The sequence below is a fragment of the Rhinolophus ferrumequinum genome, chromosome 4, assembly GCF_004115265.2.
Source record: "Rhinolophus ferrumequinum isolate MPI-CBG mRhiFer1 chromosome 4, mRhiFer1_v1.p, whole genome shotgun sequence".
In the NCBI taxonomy this organism is placed as follows: Eukaryota; Metazoa; Chordata; class Mammalia; order Chiroptera; family Rhinolophidae; genus Rhinolophus; species Rhinolophus ferrumequinum.
This window is the reverse complement of record NC_046287.1, coordinates 67,065,616-67,088,714: the sequence shown is the minus strand read 5'-3', so window position 1 is coordinate 67,088,714 and position 23,099 is coordinate 67,065,616. Positions and strand designations below refer to the sequence as shown.

The following is a 23,099-nucleotide window of genomic DNA, read 5'->3' as shown; positions in this document are numbered from 1 at the left end:
CAAAATTTTCTTTCCTATAAATTACTAATTCAATGTAAATTTCACTGGGATGAGAGATAATCAATTCTAATACATGTGCTAATAAGAATGATAGTCCTACTCTGATAAAAATGATTACCTAACATCACATATAATTGTGAAAGACAATGCTTTCCTAAGATCAGAAACAAGGCAAAGATGTCAACTCTCACTACTTCTATTCAACATCGTACTAGTCAGTTCAGACAGACAAGAAAAGGAAATATAATAAAAGGCATTCACATTAGAAAGGACAAATAGGTTCTTATTCACAGATGACATAATATTGTATGTACAAAATCCTAAGGAATCCACACAAAAAGTTAGAAATAATAAATGAGTTCAGAAAGGTTGCAGAATACAAGAACCAATGTTTAAAAATCAACTGTATATCTATATACTAACAATGAACAACTGAAAAATCAAATTAAGAAAAAAATAACTTCATTCACAATTTAGCAAATAAAATAGGAATAAGGTTAACAAAATAAATGTAAGATTTATACATTAAAAACCTAAATAAATGGAAAGATATCCATGTTCATTAACCAGGAGACTTAATACTGTTAAGATAGCAATTCTCCCCAAATTGATTTATAGATTCAATGAAATCCCTATCAAAATCACAGCTGGCTCTTTTACAGATTTGAATTGATGAGGTGATCCTAAAATTTACATAGAAACGCAAAGGACTGAGAAAAAAACAAAACAATCGTGAAAAAGAACAAAATCAAAGGAATTAAATTTCCCAATTTCAAAACTTAACTACATGAAAAGGTGAAGGGATTAAGAAATACAAATTGGCAGCTACAAAACAGTCATGGGGATGTAAAATACAGCATAAGGAATATAGTCAATAATATGGTAATAATTATGTATGGAGTCAGATGGGTACTAGACTTATCAGGGGATCACTTTGTAAGTTATATAAATGTTTCACCAGTATGCTGTACACCTGAAACTAATATAATATTTAATGTCAACTGTAATTGAAAAATTTAAAAAAAAATTTTCAAAGTGAAAAAAAACAAACTAGAATGCTATGGTAATCAAGAGTGTGTCGTACTGTCATAAGGAAAGACATGAACTAAATTGAGATACCATAAATAAACTTTCATTTATAGTCAAGTGATATTCAATAAGGGTGCCAATCAATGTAAGCTAATGGGGAAGATAGTCTTTTCAAGAAACGGTGCAGGGAAAACTGAATAACTACATGCAAAAAGATGAATTTAGATCTTTCTTAGAGGAAAACAGTAAATTTTCATGATCTTGGGTTAAGCAAAGATTTCTTAGATATGACATCAAGAGCATAGATATGTTGTATCAAGAAACTATATCCAGAATATATGAAGAACTCTTACAATCAACAGGAAGAAGTCAACCCAATTTTTTCACTTGGGCAGAAAATCTGAACAGAAATTTCACCAAAGACACATAAATTGTCAAATAAGCACATGAAATGATGGCCAACATCTTTAGTCATTAGGGAACTGCATATGATACCACTTCATATCCACTAGAATGGCTATTACCAGGTATACAAGGAATAACAAGTTTTGACAAGAATAAGAAAAAAATGGAACCCTCATGAATTGATGATGAGAATATAAAATAGTACAGCCATTTTGGTAGTTTCTTAAAAAATTAAACATAAATTTACCACATGACCCAGAAATTTCACTGTTTGGTCTCGATCCAAGAGAGGGGGGAAAAAAGGAAAAAAAAACATGTCTACACAAATACTTGTACATGAATGTTCAGAGCCACACTATTCATAATAGCCAAAAAGTGGAAGAAATACAAATGTCTATTAACTGGCGAATGGATAAATTGTGGTATATCCATAGAATAGAATACTTTTTAGCAATAAAATGGAATGAAGTATTGATATATGCTGCAACATGGATGAATCCTGTGCAAAATATCAGCAAATTGAATTCCACAACAAATAAAAAGAATGATACACCCTGACCAAGTAAGATTTATTCCAAGAATGCAAGGTTGGTTTAACCTCTGAAAATCAATTACTGTAATATACCATATTAACAGAATTAAAGACAACATGATCATCTTAATATATGGCAAGTAAAAGAAGCCACACACTAAAAACCACATATTATATAACTCCACTTATATGAAATGTCCAGAAAAGGAACTATATAGAGACAGAAAGTAGATTATTGGTTATCTGGGGCTGGAGTGAAAACAAGGAGTGACTACAAATGGGCACAAGGGATCTTTTGGGGGTGATGAAAATGTTCTAAAATTGGATTGTGCTAGTAGTCGCACAATTCTATAAGTTTACTAAAAATCTTTTAACTAGTACACTTAAGTCAAGTAAACTATATGGTATGTAAATTAAACCTCAATGATCTAAATTCTAACTGTAATATAAAACTATTAGTATCGTAAGAGCAAAAAATTCTATCATTCCATCCTTTATAACTAACAAAGTGCCTATCAATTTGAATGCTGAACTGAAAAATGAATTTGCCATTACTAATGGTTTCCTGAAAAATTAAACAATCCTAAACAGTCAATTTTACTAACCAGAATTTTGCTTAGAGCCTGACGATCCTCCATGTTCTAGCTTTGCTTTCTTCTTCTTTGATGATGATGATGTTGATGACTCAGAAGATACTGAACGTTTTTCTACTACAGGAGTGGAAAGAGCTCGTTTTTTGAACAGCTCCCGGTCTCTCAACAGGCTTGGATCCATAATGCTGCAAAGATAAAAAAACAAATATCCTTAATACAGATTCCAGTCACTGAAACCTATATGCCAAATCCATAGGTCTCAACGAGAGTTACTTCCCAAACAAAATTACCTTATTATTAGGTCTCTAGCACTTCTATTTGATTCACTTACTCAATCAAAAAAAAAAAAATTCTTTAATTAATGACTATTATGTGCCAAGCGCTATGCTAGGCACTAAAGAGAAATAGAACTATTCTGTAAAGCTCTAGTACCACACTGTCCAATATGGTAGCCACTGGCCACATGTGCCTATTGAACACCTGAAATGGGGCTAGAGTTGAATTATACGAAGTGTAAAACATACACCAGATTTTAAAGATTTAGTACAAAGAACTTTTAAAATTAATAACGAGATATTTTAGATTGATTACATGTTAATGTGATAATATTTTGGATATACTGGATTAAATACAACTAATTTCCCCTTTTTAACTTTTTAAAACACTATGGCCAGTAGAAAATTTTAAATTACACATGTGGCTCACACCTGCAGCTCACATTGTATCTCTACAATGCTGCTTAGAAACATCAGAACTACTGGGTAGAAATTAGGAGGCAGATTTAGGCTCATTGCAAAAAAAAAAAAAAAGAGAGAGACAGAACCATCAGAATTGCTTATAAATGAAAGGTGTATCTTAAAACTGGTGAACTCTCCAACATTATGTGATGAAGAGGCTGGATTAATATTTGGTAGAAATATCTACAGAAAATTCCTGATTTGGAGCGAGGTGGGACTAAACCTCTTCATGTTTTTTCTCAGTTCTAAAACTCTAAAATTGTGAGACACTTCAATACAACCAGGGAAGCCACAGATCATTCAACAAGTATTTTAAAACATTCCTCTCTTGTCTGAATCCTCTCAAGAATCCTATAGAGAGACTCTAGGAAGCATACAAGCTGACTATGCAAATGATTCGTGCACTGTTGAGACCAGTGTTCATAAGTCGGGAAGGAAGGTCCCAGAGGAAAAACACTATCTTACACTTTCAAAACCTTCAAGCACCGGGGTAGTTCAATAAATATTTGTTAAGTGAATAATGAACAGGGAAACATCTTTAAATTGCTCTAACTTCGTTGTTACTGCTTTCATGAGTCTTTATTAAATGTCTTCTGTTTGTGAGTCACTGTACTCCAAGCTTTGAAAGGTTCTAGAAGATAAATCCATGCTTTCAAGAAGTTTACATTTGAGAACATGAAAGCATTGAGCACCTCACTTAAAAAAATGAATGTGATTTAGCATGCTAAAAGTTAAAAATATAAGCACTGATAATAAATAATCAGAGTAAACCAGTTAAGTAAGAAAGGAAGAGTCACTGGCACTGGACCTCAAATCAAAGACGTTCTCCCTCTCAGTTCTAATCCCCAACAGTAACATGACCCTGGGCGATTCATAAACTCAGTTTTATTGTAAGTCAAATGAGGATACTACCAACGCTGTCTACATCTAGCCCAATTGTAAGAATAAAACGAGAAAGCGATTTTTCAAATAGTAAAACTATACAAATGTTATTTCAGTATTACTATTTTATTGGATCTGAAAAGAAATGAACAGAATGATTATACTGGGGTAAGGAAGATAGGAGACAGTCTTGGGGAGAGGGGCAGCGAGGGACAAGAGAATTCACAAGTGATACGGTGGGGGGCGACTAGCCCAAAACAGGAAACACCTGTTTATTTCACCTTGTAAAGACAAGGTAATTAACCCAGGCTTTTAATCATGATTTTAACATAACACATAAATAAAAGCCTTCCAGTTTACAAAGATCTAAATGCTTACAGCATTTGATCCTCACATCTCCAGTAGAAAATAGGTTATCTGTTTTATTTCTATTTTAATATGTGAAATCTGAAGTGAAGAGGTATGATTAGGGTCACACAGCAAGAAGTACTTGGACCAAATATCCTAACTCTAAAACACTCGAGGTCACGTTTTATTTATTCATTGCTTTTAAAGGAAGTGCTGGATGCTTTCATGTTCTCAAATGTAAGCTGCTTGAAGGCAAGGATTTATTTTCCAGAGCCTTTTAAAGCTTGAAGGCCTTTTCCAGCATTTCAGGTGTGGAGTAAGGAACACGTACTTGATTTAGGAGTCAGGATATTTGGATCCTGGTCCAGGTACTTTGGTTTAGAGATCTTCCTACTCCATGCTGGTCAAGGCGTCTAAAACCCAGGACAGGTAGGGGTAATGTTCAACGGCACCCAGAGCAGGCGGCTTCATGTCTACCTTTCACCATCGCATGTTCCGCCTAACTTTCCCTTCCTATTGTTAGAAGGCGACCGTACTCAGTATTTGTAGTTTTACATGCACTGACTAGTGTGGTAGACAGGACACATCACCCTGCCCTTGTACATTAAACAAACATCACAACTCAGGGAGTTCATGTGCCCACGTGTCACGGATGGACACTGAGAAGCAAAAATTAAGCCACAGTCTTCCGGCTCCAAAGCCCACGTTCTTCCCACCGTCTCATCCTACGGTACTTCTTTCAACCCTTCTACTTTCTTTTGCTTCTGTCCCTAACTAAGCCTCAGAGGTGCCACTGGCGAACAGCCGGCAAGGTAAGAAAAGAGACTGCTTACATCTTAAGTGACAGAATGCAAAGGTGGGAGAAAAATGTGCCACAGCGTTTTGTTTTGGAAAACGTCTTTGGACTTTACAGAAAACAATTATAACTAAAGTTTAGGAATCATTACAAACCAGGTCGCCACAAGGCAGCTTTAAAAAATAGTCCGTGAACGAGCCTCTAAATCACAGCCTTTTAGTCGGCTGGACATCGGTGGGTCCCCAAACTCCACACACATGGTTCGCTCGGCCACTGCCAAGGTAAACTTGGGGGCTACGAAGAGGCACCAGCAGCCACCCGACTGCGAATTTCCCTTTACAACCCAAAAGTTTGCTGAAAAAACCTCCGGCCTAAAAGACAATGCTCCCAACAAGTTGTTACTGTATTCCGCGTAGTAAACGGCACCCAGCCTCCCGAGGGGTGGAAGACACTCTCGCCCCTCGGGAGGAGGCGGTCTCCCCCGAGGAACAACAGGCCGGAGCTCCGCGCCCCTCACCCGGCGGCCGCAGCCCCTACCTGAGCGAGGTGGGCCGCCCCACGCGACCCGCCGCCGCCTCCCTGCGCCTCCGCCTCCGCCTCCGCCAGCCGCTGACGCCCGCTGGCCGCCGCTTTCTGCTCCTACTCAGCGCCCCCGTCTGCCCGCACGCACGCCCAGCGCCGCCCCGCCAGCTCCGGATCTCCGCACTGGCGGTAGCAGCGGCGGCTGCGGCCGCACCACTGACGACTCGGCCGGGTGCCCCGCCCGCCGCTTCCTGAACTAGCTAAGAGCTCAGTCCCGGCAGCCAACGGGGCATCTTCACAGCCTAGAACGCGCGTGCGTCATCACGCCCCCAGTTAGGGGTACCGCGGGAGGAACGGCAGCCAGCTAGGGCGTTCCGGATCTCCATAACAACGGGAGCAGGGCTGGGGGCGGGGTGGAGAACGGGACTTAGTAGGTGGGAGGCTGTTAGCAGCAGCTAAGATGGAAATCTTTCCTTTGCGGAAATTTAAAGCTACGAGAGCCTCCTCCAGCGTGCTCGGGAATCTCTTTAACCCACAGGGCGACGCAATTTTTCAAGTTATTGTCTACTAGGTATTTTGTGACTTTACCACAATTTTAACTTCCGAGAACATTCTTCTAGCTCTATTACAAATGAGGAAACAAGAGGCCCAGGGAAACGACTCAATGACTTGCTCAAAACAGCACAACTAGCAAAGGCAAATCCTGACGTGAAGCCCAGTTTCTGAACTCCAAACCGCAACACCTGTGAATAGTCTTAGAAAACGATTTCGGATTCAGAAGCAACAGAAAGGGGTAGGAATAAAGCAACGAGCGGTACCGTATATTGCCTTGTATAATGCGCACTTTTGGCTCAAATTTGAAGGAAAAATAAGGATGCGCGTTATACATGGGTAGTACTAATTCCATATTTATATCAACGTTCATTTATTTATGCTTATGAGTTAAAGGTGTAATTCTAGAAATCAATAACCACATCCGCATGCAAAATAGTACCCTGGAATACGATAATCGGTTTTGTTGAACTTATGACAACTTGCAAGGATAGAGTTCTTGGCCTTCTATGATGGGTAAATATTAGTTTGTACCGGTACATAAAATTTCTTATTGCTTGTATCTGTTCTTCTGTTTTGTAATTATTCCACAAAATTTCTTGTACCATGTTAAAAAAATAAATGCTGAAATTCCTTTATAATACGAAAAACAAGTACCTAAATGTAAACTAATAAAATTTTGAATTAAAAAAATTATAATGAGTTTTCCCTGAAAGTTTGGGCCAAAACCGTGGGTGCTCATTATACATGGCAAAATACGGTAATGGGCCTTGCCCAGTCTACAATGTATTGGAGTGTCAGATTTCTGCGATGTCCTTCCCTCACTTTTATAACCCAAAGCAGCAGTATAGCCTGTGCTCAGCTATTCTGTAGCTGTCTTTTAATTACTTAGTACTAGTTACTCAGGTTACTTAACCTGTGTTGGTTTTCTCATCAAGGAATAACTGTACTACAATGGGTTACTTGCATTAGACTGTTACAAAGATTAAATGAGATGACACATAAATTTTTATTCAAAACTTGGAAATAAAGCCAAAAGAGATTGTGCGACTTAAAAATTGTTTCATTCTAGAGGATTTTGTAATAAACTCACTTGATGTTCATGTAATACCGTCAGGAAATGTAACTTTGAGTAACAATTTAGTAGGGCCCAGAGGTTTTACAACCCAGTAAAGCCAGATATGAACTGGTAAAAAAACTGATGAGGTGTAATGGTGAGAAGGAGCAGACATCAAGTACAAAAATTAATCCCAAAGGTTAAAATTGCATTGTGCTGAGAAACATGAGCCAGTATTATATGAATTTATTAATTTTTATTTCATTGTTTCTTTACCTAGTGATTATATAAATTCCAGTTTTTCATATCCTTGTGGAAACGATTCTATCATTCTTCTGGTTACTTTACAATGAGTAAGAGACCTAATATACGAGGTGTGATCAAACAATACAGTGAATGTTTAAATTATTACAGTAAAAGATACATTGCCATTAATCCTCCTCAAAATATTCCATATCGCTTCAAACACACTTTGTCTCATCGTTCTTGCCACTTTCTGAAGCAGTTCTTGAAGTCCTCTTTCGTGTCTTTAGTTGCACTGTCGTGGCTGCTTTGATGTCCGGAATCATTTTGACTTTGGGGAAGAGCCAGAAGTCCCACGGTGCCAGATCTGGTGAATAAGGTAGATGGCGACACACCGTAATGTTTTTATTCAGAAATTGCCGTATATCAGAAGTGATGTGTGACACACAGCATTGTCATGGTGAAGGATGATTTAGGGCACACTTTAAAACACACCTTCTCTCAACCATAGCTCACACACCTGACTGCACCAAACAAGTCGAAACTTGTCGCACACTGTTACTAAGGTTTTACTTGCCACTTCTCATATTGAAGATCCCTGCCTTTCCGTTGGATGGCACTCGGCAGCAGCATTCACTATATTTTATGATCACAACAAAAAGGCTCTGTGTCACACATCGCTTCTGGTACAGTCATTTCTGTCAAATAAAAACTTTACAGTGTATCCTCATCCACCTTATTCACTGGATCTGGCACCGTGCGACTTCTGGCTCTTCCCCAAAGTCAAAATGACCATGAAAGGTAAATGTTTTGTATCAATTCTGGACATCGAGGCAGCCATGACAGTGCAACTAATGACACTCATTAAAGAGGACTTCCAGGACTGCTTCAGAAAGTGGCGAGAATGATGGGATGTGTTCAAAGCGAGTGGGAGTTATTTGAGGGGGATTAATGGCAATGTGTCTTTTACTGTGATCATTTTTTTTAATTTAAACATTCACTGTATTGTTTGATCATACCTTGTAGACACCACCTGGGCAGCCTCTAGCCAGAGCTTAGGGAAGGCATTGGATAAATATCCCACCTTAAGCTGTGAGACATAACTCTTTATAGGGATACGGCTACTTGTATGATATACACAGTCTCCACCACTGATGCTTAAACAAACCTTTATTATAATTTAACCACCTACATATTGGCATCTTTAGTATTTCAGGTCAGAAGGGTGTGGCTAGTGTCAAATTATATGAAGAATGATTCAAGCTACTAATGCAATAGCAATTATGTCTCATCTCATGAATGCTTATAATGCCCTGCATACTTTTTAGTAGAAAGCGTGGTGGCTTTTTGAGGGAAATATGTTTTCTATATTTTATAAAACATTCTTCTCTCATGACCAATCCAAACCCTCCCACCCAAAATACACAACTCAGTATAACCACAGGATTAATTCCAATACAGTGGATATTTTTCTACTATTTTATTTGTGGTAAAATCTATATAACATAATAAGATACAATTTATCATTTCAACCATTTTAAAGTGTACAACTTGGTGGCATTAGATTAATATTATGTAACCATCATCCCTATTCCCAAAATTTTTCATCATCCCAAACAGAAACTCTGTAACCATTAAGCAATAATTCCCCATTCCTTCCTCCCCACAGCCTCCTGTAACTTCTAATCTACTTTCTATCTCTACGACTTTGCCCTACTTCTAAATATTTTATTTAAGTGGAATAATACGATATTTGTCTTTTTGTGTCTGGCTTATTTCACTTGCAATGTTTTGAAGGTTCATCCATGTTGTAGCGTGTATCAGAACTTTTCTTTTTTATGTAGTGGCTTAATTTTATATTTTAATTTTTTTACATTACATAATTGTTTGGAAGAGGAAAACTGAGATAAAGTAAATAAATTTACTTCATTCTGCCATCAAGTAATAACTGCCTTTCAACTCTCCTCACCTCACAATCCATCTCAACGAACTAGATATGTAAATTCTCAAAACAGCTGACAAAGCAATTAGCCCACATCCACACAAACCAAGAGCTAAAATAAGTACTTTGCTCATCACCTGTCCTGGATTTCTCTAGCATTGATAGTGTTTCCTCCTTTGGAGTCTTTCCCCCTACTTTCTAATGCAGCCTGCCCCTCCTGAAACAATCTCCCTAGGACCCTGCTTCCTCTCTAGCATTCATCCCATAAGGGAGGAAAGAATTCTTTTTGAGAAAAACAAGTTATTAGCATGTGCACTGCACCTAGACATGAGAGTACCCAGTTATGGATAACTCAGAGGGATAGTTAGAATTTGGACTTATATAGTAGTATCTTAACAAAAGAACAGTAAATTTTTAAACAAATGCCAAGACCTTTTCTCCTAAACTCCAGCTTTTAAACTTCCAGATCCCTAGTGGGGCCACAAACTCAACATGTCCTAAACTTTGCACCTGCCCCCTTTAAACCAGTTTCTCTGCCTGTCTTGTCTCTTTCTATTAATGGTATTATCTTTCCACCAGTCCCTCAGGCTGGAAACTTCAGGGCTAGTTTTGACTCCTCTCTTACCCTCAAGTCCTAAGTTCAATCAGTGCACAAATTCTGTTGACTCTTTCATTGCCCATTTTCTTACACATGTCCCTTTCCATCCCCACTGCAATCACCCTAATGCAGGTCCTTCATTACCTCACACAAAGATAATCTCAGCCTCATTTCTGATTCCCCCATCCTACTCTTGATTTTTTTGCTATTTTCACTTTAATCTTCCAATCCCACCTTGACATTTTCCTCCTTGAACAATCTTCAACGTTTAACAATCAACAATTCCATGTTGCTAATATCTTCTCATCCATTTATCATCAAGACCCTCTCCAAACAGCACACATTTTCTAGTGTCATCTTCCACTTATCCCAGTCATTCTATTCAACGGTATTGGGCACTGCAAAAAGCAGTGTGAATATAGAGTACAACAGCCCCATTTATCCTTGGTTTTGCTTTCCTCAGGTTTAGTTACCCACAGTCAACTGTGGTCCAAAAATATTAAATGGAAAAGTTCCTAAGTTTTAAATTGGAAGCCATTCTGAGTAGTGTGATGAAATCTCTTAGAGTTCCACTTCGTGAACCCTTCGTCCAACGTATCCACACTGTTTACACTCCCTACCCATTAGTCACTTAGTAGCCATCTCTGTTATCAGATCAACTGTTGTGATATCACAGGGCTGGTGTTCAAGCAACCCCAACTTTACTTACTAATGGTCCCAAAGCACAAAAGTAGTCATGCTGGCAATTCGGACACGCCAAAGCAAACCTGTAAAGTGCTTCCTTTAAGTGAAAAGTTCTAGACTTAATAAAGCATTTTATCATCTCACATCATCAAAAGAAGGGTGAAGACAGTAAGATATTTTGAGAGAGAGACCACATTCACACAACTTTTATTACAGTATATTGTTGTAATTGTTCTATTTTAGTATTGTTATTGTTGTTAATCTTACTGTGTCTAATTTATAAACTTTATCATAGATATGTATAAGAAAAAAACATAGTATATGTAGAGTTTGGTACCATCCATGGTTCCAGGCATCCATCCAATGGGCATCTTGGAACATACTCGTATCCCCTGCAGATAAAGGGCCAGCCAGTGGGGGGTGGGGGGGTAGCTGCTATACAAAGATGTGTCGAGCATGCTACCTGTGTTTGAAAGGGGCAAAGGAACAGATACGTGATGGCAATGCAACAAGTGCTATAATAAATATATAAGCTTTCTTGTAATTCATGGTTATGTTTTCGGAAAATAAAACTGCATCAGCCTCAGTTCTTAAACATTGGAAACTGGTGCGGCCTAATTTAAGTAGAATGACTGTATCCTATATAGGGTAGTCACAGAATCTTCGGAGGGCTGGTGACCCAGGCTAGGAGGCTAGGCAGCCAGAACCATGGTGGCCAAAATCATGATTCAGAAATGGGCCAGTGAGGTCACCATTACTGCCATGGGTTCTAGTCACCAATGCTAGAAACTGACATGGCAGGCACTGGTACTACTGCCAGTCCCACCATTGCTGGTGTTGCCACAGCCACTAGAATGGATTCTCTTATCCCTGTTTCTGAGTCATCAGGGGTGGGTGCATCTGATTGGCCAAGCCTATGTCATGTGTCTTCCCTAGCTACAGGGGAGCCTGGGAAAATATGCATTTGATATTTTGGGGTTTTATGTGGGAAGATGGGCTTTGTCTCTTACCAAGGCTCATAAGGTTGGTATTCCCCAAACTTAATTAGTCTGGATGCTGAACAGCCAAAAAGACAAATGTCTCCCACTACAACTTAAGAGAAAGTACTTAAAAGGGGAATTGTTGCCATAAAAATTTATGTAAAAACTAGATATAACTCCAGCCCTATCATCCAACACTTTTTACCTTTTAACATTGCCCCCTAACACATTAAATATCACTTCAAATATACCACATAAAAAACAGAAATGACTATATATAATCATTCTTACCTTTAAGATGTTGACTGATCTTTGTTAAAGAATCAACATTCTAAATTATCGCATCAAAGGCAATGACAATGAGTATTTCTCAGAGTAGGGCACAATTGAAACCATCTTCTATGTCTACCACTAACAGCTCTTGATCCACATACAGGAGGTCAGATTCATGGAAAGGGAAGTTTGTTGAAGACCGGAAAATCCTGCCTATTCATTTTTCAAAAATGTAAAAGATTAAAATATTGGCTCTTGGTGTTGGAAGAACTGACTCTGGATGGTGAACACATAATGTGAGATATAGATGATGTATTATAGAATTGTACACCTGAAATCTATGTAACTTTACTAACAATTGTCACCCCAATAAACTGTAATTAAAAAAAAATGTTGGCTCTTTTGTACTATAGATATTACTGTGAAAAATTACACAGTAACACACTTTTGCTCTCTTGCAGCCAAAGCTGCTGCATGACACACAAGGAATGATACTGTGAAACTCAACATAGAGAATACAGAAATGATTGACATTAAATGTAAAATCACACACACAAGGTGAACACGTAGTGTAGACCTAATATGGGTCTACATAATATGGGACAAGGTGTCATGGGAACACATAACACATAAAACTATGAGTCTTCACAAAGGTGATGTTAGTCAAGTCTTGTAAAACGAGAAGATTTCTAGGTGTGTGTGATTAAAGATGGCCACACATTCTTTAATACTCCTGCCACTGAGAGGTGAAGTCCCGTAACTCTGCTTCAATTTTGGCTCGCCTTAGTGATTTGCTTAACCAATTACATGTGGCAGAAGTGACGTTCCAGAACTTCCGAGGTTAAGTCATAAGGCTTGCAGCATCTGCCTGTGAATCTTGGAACAACCTCTGGGAGCCCTGAGCTTCCATCAAAGTCCATTACCATGAGTCTGCAATCCCGGAAAGACCACATGTAGGCACTCTGGTTGACAGCCCCAGCTGAGGCCAGCCTTCCGGTCACCCTTGCCTAAGAGTCGGATATGAATGACACTGTTTTAGACTTTCTAGACCAGCCCATCTGCCAGTTGAATAACCCCAAATGATCTTTGTCGACACCAACAGAAGAGTCATCTTTGCAAGCTGAGTCTTGCTCAAACTCCTGACCCACATAATCGTGAGGTATAATAACGAGGCTGTTGTTTTAAGCCACTAAGTTTTCAGCTAGTTATGCAACAATACAGAACTGGATCATCGTGTAAACAAGTGGGAAAGAACATTCCACACAAAATGAACACGCGCTCTAGTGCGCCAAGCATACTGAATGAGTTCTATCATTTCCCATGCATGCTTTGCCTAACTCTGCCTCACTGTACCTTCCACGTGCCCTGACCTTCTCCCTCACAATCCTCATATTCCAAATCCTACACAACCTCTTTCTTGCGCAAAACCTTCTTCAGTTTTCCCAGCAAAATGACACTTTCTGCCTCCTCTGAACTTGTATAATTCCACCTCTCTAAAAACGAGGGTGGCACTGTCCCATTTTCCTATAGCAGTACAAATTTATGCCTTTTGTCCCAACTGTGTCCCTTTTACTCCCAAAAGTGTCCCATAAATCATATGGTTACCCTGTGCCTAACATATTGATTTGAATTGCAGTTATTTGTGCAGAATTTTATTTTATTCTAGACTATTTGGTTACTTGAGAGCAAGTACCATGTATTTCTTTCAGTAAACATCTACTGACCTCCAACAATGTGCCAGATATTGTACAATGTGTTGCCCTATATATCTTTACTCTCCCCAGCGATTTTTGTAAAGGAGACTGTTAAGCCAGATCACCTTACACTGGATCGATTTGGCGACTGATGAAAACAAAGCCTGCACTTGAAAAAGGTTCCTTCATGTTGGTTTACTGTAGAAATAGGCAGTGTAAAGGATACCTGAAACAAAAAAAAACACCACATGATTAGAGTAGAAGTGACTACTGGGCCCACCCTTTCTTTTTTAACGGAGTCACACCCAAAGTTTAGGGTCAGTGCAGTGAGAAACCCACCAGGTCAGTGGAGCCCAGAACCTTGGCCCACTTACCTTATGGGCTCGAGGGTAAGAGGGGGGTGTGGTTATGTCAATCCAGTCCACGTCTAGGTTTTTAGACCCTATCTGCTTGCAGCAATAGTCACCTAACCTCGTTACTAATGTGGTATGTTTCTTTCACTGACATTGGACCTACTTGAAGTCAGTGTAGCAACCTGGCCATGGCCAACCAGAGAGGCATTAATTAAAACCTTAATGAAAGAAGCCTGAAGCACTAGGCCATTAATGAAAGCCATGGAAAATTTTTAACTAACTTACCTAGCTGGTAAACGCTAATGGAAATAAAGTGCTAAAAACCTAAGTTACTTCTAGACTGTTCTTCTAACTTAATCAAGAAATTGGCTAAATGCTTCTTTTATTCTTCTGGTCTTTATTTATAAATGTGAAACCTCTTTTCTCCCCCATAAGCCTTCTTAAGACAGATCAGTGATGGCATATGACCCTCCAATGAGTAATATTCTTGGAAAATGAACCATAAATTCATAACAACAAATTTTATAAGAAGAAAAGGCTATCACTTTATTTTTAAATTTTTGGAAACAGTTTTCACAAAAAATAAAATGACAAGAACACATATAAAAACTAAAATCATTCATTGATTCATTGAACTATGAACTCTTAGCAGAAGAAGGGACTTTTGTAGTATCTGAGTCCCTCTCCTCCTGAAAGCAGGAATCACTTCTAAAATATCCCTCACTTAGATAACCAGCCTTCTCTAATCTTTCCTAAGTTTAAAGTACGTCATCTCATAAAAGTAACACAAATCATTTTTAATCATTTAAAACAAAAGAAAGAATAAAGTAAGAGAGGCAGGCCTCTGGTGTCGTATGTTTTGAGAAAGGTCACACCCTTGAAGCAGCTTTGCAATATGCACAGCACAGTACTGACATAAAAAAAAATAAATTCTGTGCATTTGCATTATTTAAATGTGAACAGCTGTTGTCATCTTCCTTTATAAAACAGTAGCAAGATATACTCATTTGAGTACATTAATTTAATCATAGTGCATATAGTTGTACAGGTGGGACAAGGCTAAAACAAAAACAAAACAAACCAACCAGCTAGCACAGAGCTATTAATAAAAAAAAACTTTAAAGCATTAATTACTATGAGATACTATCAAATGAAAATCAATCCTGGATAACAAAAACTCCACTATTGGAAGATCCTGATTACAATAAAGAAATAATAAAATCTGAACAGTTTAAGTAAATGTGATTATTTGGTTCATTTCAGAAGGGCTACTGGTCCAGCTGCCAGCCATAACAGTCTCTGAGTTCTCAACGAAGTGTGACCAGTTCTTCCGAAGAGGTAGGGTGAATGGCAACCGTGTTGTCAAAGTCAGCTTTTGTGGCTCCCATTTTTACTGCAACAGCAAAACCCTGCAGCATTTCATCACACCCAATCCCTTGCATGTGGATCCCAACCACCTGGGAAAAAGAAAAAAAAAGACACATAATATTTAAAAACCCGTAAAAACTTCCCTCTCTAATCCCACTAGGCACGACACAGATGACAAGGCCCTACACAGTCCTGCCTCAACATCCCTGCCCACCTCATCTCATACAGTCCTCCCTCAGGCTCTCGGCCTCGCTGGCTTTCCTTTGTCCTGAAGACTCCCCGTGCCCTCTCCTTTACACAAGTTGTTTCCTCTGTCTGGACAATCTTTCTGGCCCTCTTTTAAGAGCAAAAGCCCATTCATTCTTCAGATACCTACACATTCCTTCCCGACGCAGTTAAACTGTCTATCACATGATCTCTCACTACCAGTATTTCTCCACCATGGTTCTATCACAACTGCAATATTGTATTTATTTATCTGGGGAGCGGACAATTAGAGTCCGTCTTTCACAGCAGACTTTAACCTCTAGATGAAGGGGTCTCTGTCTGCTTTTGCTCCCTACTCTATACCTATGGCCAAGCAAAACAATGGCCCGTACAGGGCACTCAGTTCATACAAGCTAGACGACTGCATGAAGGACCAGAGAGAGGCATTTGTTTCAAATCACATTTTCCACTGAGATTTCTCACTATCCTTTAAAACTACTAGTTAATGTTTCCCTTCAGCAAATACTTTTAGGGTAAATAATCCATTGAAAAACAAAGTTAGAGAACATAAAATTTAGCTACAAAAATATTTTGTTTTAAAAACAAATCAAGAATATACTTAAAATTACTGAATGGTACACTTAAAAATGCTTTGTGCTTTTCACAATTTAAAAAAGTACATCTCAATTTAAAAAAAAATGCCAAATCATATTTTATGCATGCATTAAACACAGATTTTTAGATATTGTGATCTAAATTGAATTTACAATACCAGTTTCGGTGATGGCAGGAACTTTATATCATCCCTCTCCATATCCCAGTTCTTAGTCTTTAGCAGACTGTCAGGTAATGGTTATCAAATGAATGAATGATAATGGTATGAAGAAATAACTGATATGAAGAGATAAGTAGGGATCTTGCTGATTCAACATCTGAAAATCTTAAGCTACTGAGGAATATTCAGGGCCAAGAAAAAGCAACCTTTGTTCTGCTGCCCACTCACTTCCTTTCTTCTCTTTGCTCTAATTCTCTGTGTCCGTCAATCCTCAGTAACGTTGATTTCTACAAGTCAGGGACTATGTCTTGTGGCTTTTGTAGTACAAAGCCATCTTGAATCAGACACAAACTATGCTCTTTTCGATCAGAGAAGTTGGAAACTACATCTGAATCTCCAGGTAAGCCACTGTCCCTCGTGGAGCCATGTTCCCAACGCATACTGCTATGTTCCATTGTAATATTTAATTCAATTTGTAGAAAAAACCCAATAGGCTGACCTAATACCAAACAAAACCTATTTGAAAAATTATGTTTCAAAAAACTTGTTCATATTCAAACCAAAATTGCAATAAGATACCATTTCACATCCATAAGGATGGCTATAAAAACGACAATAACAAGTGTTGATAAGGATGTGGAGGAATTGGAACCCTCACATAAGACTGAGGGGAATGTAAAATGCTGCAGACACCTTGGAAAACAGTTTGGTAGTTCCTCAGAGTTAAACCAAAATAGATAATTTTACTGAATAAATTCCCTCTTCTTCACTGATTGGTTAAATTTAAATTCATCATACATTACATTCTTACACTTATCAACATTTCTGAGTTTCCTATCTGTCCTGGCCTATTGGTCAATGACTGAGCTTTTTTGTGGCTTTCAACCTTTCCCTCTTTGTTTGCAGTGGAACCTTCTTTATAAATGAAATATTATGAAGAATCTCAATACATGTAGGCAGATAAAAATAGGAGCGCACCAGTTCAATCAATCAGAGAAGGCCTAACTACTTGGTCTCCTCCCTTCCCACTCCACCAAAATGCCACCATCACTGCCAACCTTGAAGTTACTCTTTAGCTTACTGGATTTTTCCCATACCTTCTCGTCTTTGTTAGCACAGACCATTTTCATCACACATTTCGTTTTCCTTTTGGTAACTGCATGATACATTGGGGTAAAGGTCGTTGAATAGGTCTTCACATTTTCTTTTCCATATTTAGAAATGGCCTCATCTATAATGCACAGAAAAGAAAAAGTATCTATCAAAAAAAACCTAAACAATTTACACTGCCCTTTCAAAGAGAAAGCAAGAAATATACAACCCAAATCAAATCATGAGAAAATATTAAACAAAACCACAATGAGCAATATTCTACAAAATAAATGTTGATTTCATGAAAGATAAAAGACTGAGGAATTAAAGGACATCAAAGAGGTATGAAAACTAAAGACAGTGTTTTATCCTGGACTGAAGCCTGATTGGAAGAAAAAAAATGTTAAAAACTAAAATGATTTAAGACAATTGGCAAAATCTGAATAAGATCAAAAGTTCAGATAATATTCTATCAATTTAAATGTTCTCATTTGATGAGGAAAGTTTAAGGGGCCTCTGGGACAACATCAAGCGTACCAACATTCTCATCACAGAGGTACCAGAAGGAGAAGAGAGAGAATGAGGAATTAAAAAGCTATTTGAAGAAATGATGGAAAACTCCCCAAACCTGGCAAAGGAAACAGACATACAAGCCTAAGAAGCACAGAGAGTCCCAAACAAGATGAAGCCAAAGAGACCTACACCAAGATACATTATAATTAAAATGCCAAAGGTTAAAGATAAAGAGAATCTGAAAAGCAGCAAGAGGAAGCAGTTAGTCATCTACAAGGAAGTTCCCATAAAATTGTCGGCTGATTTCTCAAAAAAACCTTTATAGGCCAGAGGGATTAGAATGAAACATTCAGAGTTATAATAAAAAGCAAGGACCTACAACCAGTATTACTCTACCCAGCAAAGCTATCATTTAGAATCGAAAGACAGATAAACAGCTTCCCAGACAAGAAAAAGCTAAAGGAGTTCATAACCACCAAACCAGTATTACAAAAAAATATTAAAGGGACCTCTTTAAGAAGGAGATTAAAAAACTATGAATAATAAAATGGCAGTAGCTACGGTATCTACCAACAATTACTTGAAATGTAAATGGATTAAAATACTCCAATCAAAAGATGAAAAGGGGCTGAATGGATAAGAAAACAAAACCCTTACATTTGCTGCCTACAACAGACTCACTTCAGACTGAAAGACATACACAGACTGAAAGCAAAGGGAAGGAAAAAAATATTTCATGAAAATGGAAACAAACAAACCAAAAGCTGGAGTTAGCAATACTTATACCAGACAAAACAGACTTTAAAACAGAGGCTATAACAAGAGAAAAAGAAGGACCCAGTAATCCCACTTCTGGGTATTTATCTGAAGAAACCCAAAGCACTACTTTGAAAGGACATGTGCATCCATATGTTCATTGCAGCTTTATTTATAATAGCGAAGATATGGAAGCAACCTGGATGTCCATAAATGGATGAATGGATAAAGAGGTGGTATACATATACAATGGAATATTACTCAGCTATAAAATGAAATCTTGCCATCTGCAACAATATGGATGGACCTAGAGGGTATTGTGCTGAGTAGAGTAAGTCAGACAGAGAAAGATAAATACTATATAATTTCCATTGTATGAAATCTAAAAAACAAAACAAACACACAAAACAGAAACAAACTCATAGATACAGAGAACATTTTGATGGTTGCCAGATGGGAGGTTGAGGGGATGGGTGAAAAGGGGGAAGCGATTAAGAAATACAAATTGGTAGTTACAAAGTAGTTATGGAGATGTAAGATATATCATAAGGAATATAGTCAATAGTATTGCAATAACTATGTATGGTGTCAGATGGGGACTGGATTTATCAGTGTGATCACTTCGTAAGTTATATAAATGTTTAATCATTATGTTGTACACCTGAAACTAATATAATATTGTATGTCAACTGTAATCGAAAAATAAAAAAATAAAACAAAGAAAATAAATACATAAATATTCTCATCAGAAAAATTGCACTGTGTTTCTGTAAGGGAACTGCTTGGTTCTTAGGAAATAGATACTGAATTTTAAGTGTGTGTGTGTGTGTCTATGTGTAGAGAGAAAATGATAAAGCAAAACTTTTAAGGGTATACAGTCCTCTGTACTATTTTTTGCAACTTTTCTTTAAATTTGCAATTAGTTCAAATAAAAAGCTAAAAAAAAAGTCAGAGAGACAGGGTGGTATGAGGAAAAGGAATTATACTCTCAACATGGTAGTAGTCAGGGAGGAAATTGGAGCTGTGACAAGAGGCTAACCAAACAGGAGTGTAACTTGGAGGCTGAGATAGATTTAGTTAGCTGACAGACACCTACTTAAAGTCAGGGGTGGAGGGAAGGAAACTGTAAATGACCTTCGTTTTTAAATACCTACCTTCGGTGAGTCCCACTGTCCCAATAGGGGGGTGACTGAAGACCACCGTAGGGATGTTGTCATAGTCTAATTTGGAATCTTCTTTGCATTCAAAAAGTCTATGGGCAAGTTTTCGGCCAGCAGCTATGGCAACTACAAAGAGAATTTAAAGTCAATGTTTAGCTTATTGCTCATTTTTTCATAGCAGAATTGTTCTACTGACCATTTGGCCATGTGGCTTCACATACTAGTTCTAACAGTTTTACCCTAATGTTCACAATAATACCAAATTCAATATAATAAAGACACATCAGTACCTTAGTTATCAATTCAAAACTATCAAAATTTCAAAACTATCAAATTCTGTACATTCTATTATAACAACAAAAAAAGAGATACACATTTACAAGTTTCTAATCATCTGGCAGTTACCTACTTAATGCGGATATTAGCTTTTCGATACAATATTTATGGAGCAAACTATATTAGTTTCAAGCATCTTCAGTTCTACTTTATAACCACATGCAGTTCACACTAAATTTTTTTAAAGTTTATTTTTAAAATTATTTTATTTATTATTTTTTAAAAGTTTATTCTCCTTGGCCTGTTTTTATTCCTAAGTCTTTAAAAATAAATGCCTGAGTTCAGTAAAAGCATCAGCTACTAATTTTATTGATTTGAAATTGACAGGTTTCTTTCCAAAATAAGTTATCAGTAGAATACCTAAGAAATTTCTTCACTTGAACATAATTTTCAACTGTTAGGTTATGTTACAAAGTTTTTGAACCTTTCCTTGTTATTTTGTTTTTAAGAGAACTTCCTAAACAAACTCAACGGCTTTGGGTGTGAAATTGAGGAAGTTTCCATCCTGAAGTAAGACCCAGGGCCATTTTGGAAAGGCTGGAGAGGCTGCAGAGGGGTACAGAGCGAAAGCAGATGGAGTGGAGTTGATAATAGATAGAAGAGCTTGAAAAGTGCCAGTTAAACCCGAAAATAGCCTGAGGTATGAAACTCGGGGGATGAGGATCAATCTTCATTGTATCAAAACTAAATTATCATAGAAGAATTCCACTCTCAATTACTTCTTCCCAAAGCCACTTCCTTCCTCTGTCGCCACACACAACTCAGATTCTAATTTACAGTGTTCAGAGGAGGATTGTATCAGCTATATAAAAATTTCAGTCTTCACAAAGCATTTTTAAAGTAAAAATGAATATTATTGAGAAAACGTCAGGTACCCAACCAGCATCTATTTCAATCATTTTTATCATTTTGATGACATAAAAGACAGTCATCCTTTTAACTTTGCTCAAGCCTATTTGACTATGAACTTCTGAACAGTTTTGTATAACACACAGAGCCGCCTTTACCCAAGAAAACAAGAAGCGTTACCTGGAGTAAGAAGAGCTTTTCCACACACATCCCCAACTGCGTAGATGCCTTTCACGTTAGTATTCTGGAATTCATCCACGATGATATGACCTTTGTTGTCAGTTTGAATCCCCTAAAATTGTGAAGGGACATCACATAAATATCTGGCTTACCTACAAAAAAAATAGCAGATCAAGTCTCTGGTTCTATCTCATTTCAGGCACCTCTGTAGCCTGACTCTCCGAGAACCACAAGACTCAACCACAAGATGAAAAATTTCTTAGCAAGTTGGCAGGGTTCGTATCTTTTCTTTAAAAGGGAACTGTTTTATCCGATTTTGAGGTATTTTAACAGGATTTGACTTTGCAATGTATAACTCAACTGGCCAGGTAAACATGAGATGGCATCATTCAGCTATTAGACATGCTACTTGCTATCCCTGTGGAGTCCATCGAGGACAGTAGCTTTCGATTTTCTCCACTGAAGCAGTCTTTCTGAAGCATGCTAACTCATACCTTCAAGGGGCACCATGAAGCAGTCATCAAAAGTAGATTTCTTTAAAGCTTACCATTTTATCTTTAAAAATCCAAGCAAATTTTCCATTCTACTCTAAAATATACTGCTATTTCCTTTAACCAAAAAATTTTCCCTTATAGTGAGTCAAATTTTTGCTTCAAGATGTGTCACGCTTATCTTGTGGCTTTCTAGATCCCAGGTGTATATACTCCCCTGTGAGAAGCAGAGACAACAGAAGTAGGTTCCATAGCAGTCAAAAGTATTATTACCTTTGAAGCCAGGTAAACCTGGGTTCAAGTCCCAGCTCTGCCATTTGCTAGCTATAAGACCTTGTATAACCACCTATTTATCAGCAAATATTTGAGTTTCTAGTACAAATGAGGCATTAACCTAGTCACTGCAAATACAGTGGTAAGTAATACAAATATCCTCCAAGCTCCACAGAGTTTACAATCATGAGTTATCTATTAGCTCTGTGCTCCTGTTTTCCTCGTCCTTACCCCTCAAAGAGTTGGTGGCAAGATTAAATTAGGTCAGTAACATGTTGAGCTACACATAGGAATCATTCAACTTGCACTATAAAAATATATCTTAACATTGAATGAGACTAAAAATTTTTGCCTCATTTTTTAAAAATTCAGCAAATATAGTTGAAAACTGGACCTACCAATGCCTATATCTGCACATGGCAAAATATCTCTTTAAAGGTGAAAAGCTGGATGGTTAGTTTTGTTAAAATAAAACCAGAGAGCTAGTTTTACTAAATTTCACTGAACAATAAGATTAAAAACAAATAAAGCATCTCCCCAGATATTTAATTTTTTTAATGCTCAAATATAGCATTTATAGAAATGAAAAAGGAATCTACATTATAACAGATATTAATATTAGAACATAAATCAAAATGATATATACTTCCCAAGAGACTCCATCAAATATATAAACCTCACACATGACATATCTATTATTATTCACAGACTAGTATAACATGTGAAAAAAATCATCATGACACCATCAACAGCAGCTGGTTAACATTTATTGAGTTCATACCATAAGCTGACATCTCAGCTAATTACTTTGCAAGCACTTTCTCATTTATTCTTCTCTATAACCCAATGAGGCAAGTACTATTTTTGTTCCCATATTTA

General features: G+C 37.5%; 2 protein-coding genes across 2 annotated transcripts in view; both read right to left on the bottom strand.

Moving 5' to 3' along the window:
- The window catches only part of GTF2E2 (general transcription factor IIE subunit 2), a 49,308-nt gene extending 43,183 nt beyond the window's left edge, over positions 1-6,125 (bottom strand). The window contains exons 1-2 of the mRNA XM_033104914.1: positions 5,860-6,125; positions 2,572-2,744 (exon numbers count right to left, since the gene is read on the bottom strand). Of these exons, the coding sequence (XP_032960805.1) occupies positions 2,572-2,740 (169 nt within the window). The 5' untranslated portion in view covers positions 2,741-2,744; positions 5,860-6,125. The remainder of the gene's footprint in view (positions 1-2,571; positions 2,745-5,859) is intronic.
- A 9,333-nt stretch (positions 6,126-15,458) lies between these two features.
- Positions 15,459-23,099, bottom strand: part of GSR (glutathione-disulfide reductase) — a 42,979-nt gene continuing 35,338 nt past the window's right edge. The window contains exons 10-13 of the mRNA XM_033104659.1: positions 21,457-21,568; positions 20,086-20,217; positions 17,668-17,801; positions 15,459-15,677 (exon numbers count right to left, since the gene is read on the bottom strand). Coding sequence (XP_032960550.1) covers positions 15,528-15,677; positions 17,668-17,801; positions 20,086-20,217; positions 21,457-21,568 — 528 coding nt within the window. The 3' untranslated portion in view covers positions 15,459-15,527. The remainder of the gene's footprint in view (positions 15,678-17,667; positions 17,802-20,085; positions 20,218-21,456; positions 21,569-23,099) is intronic.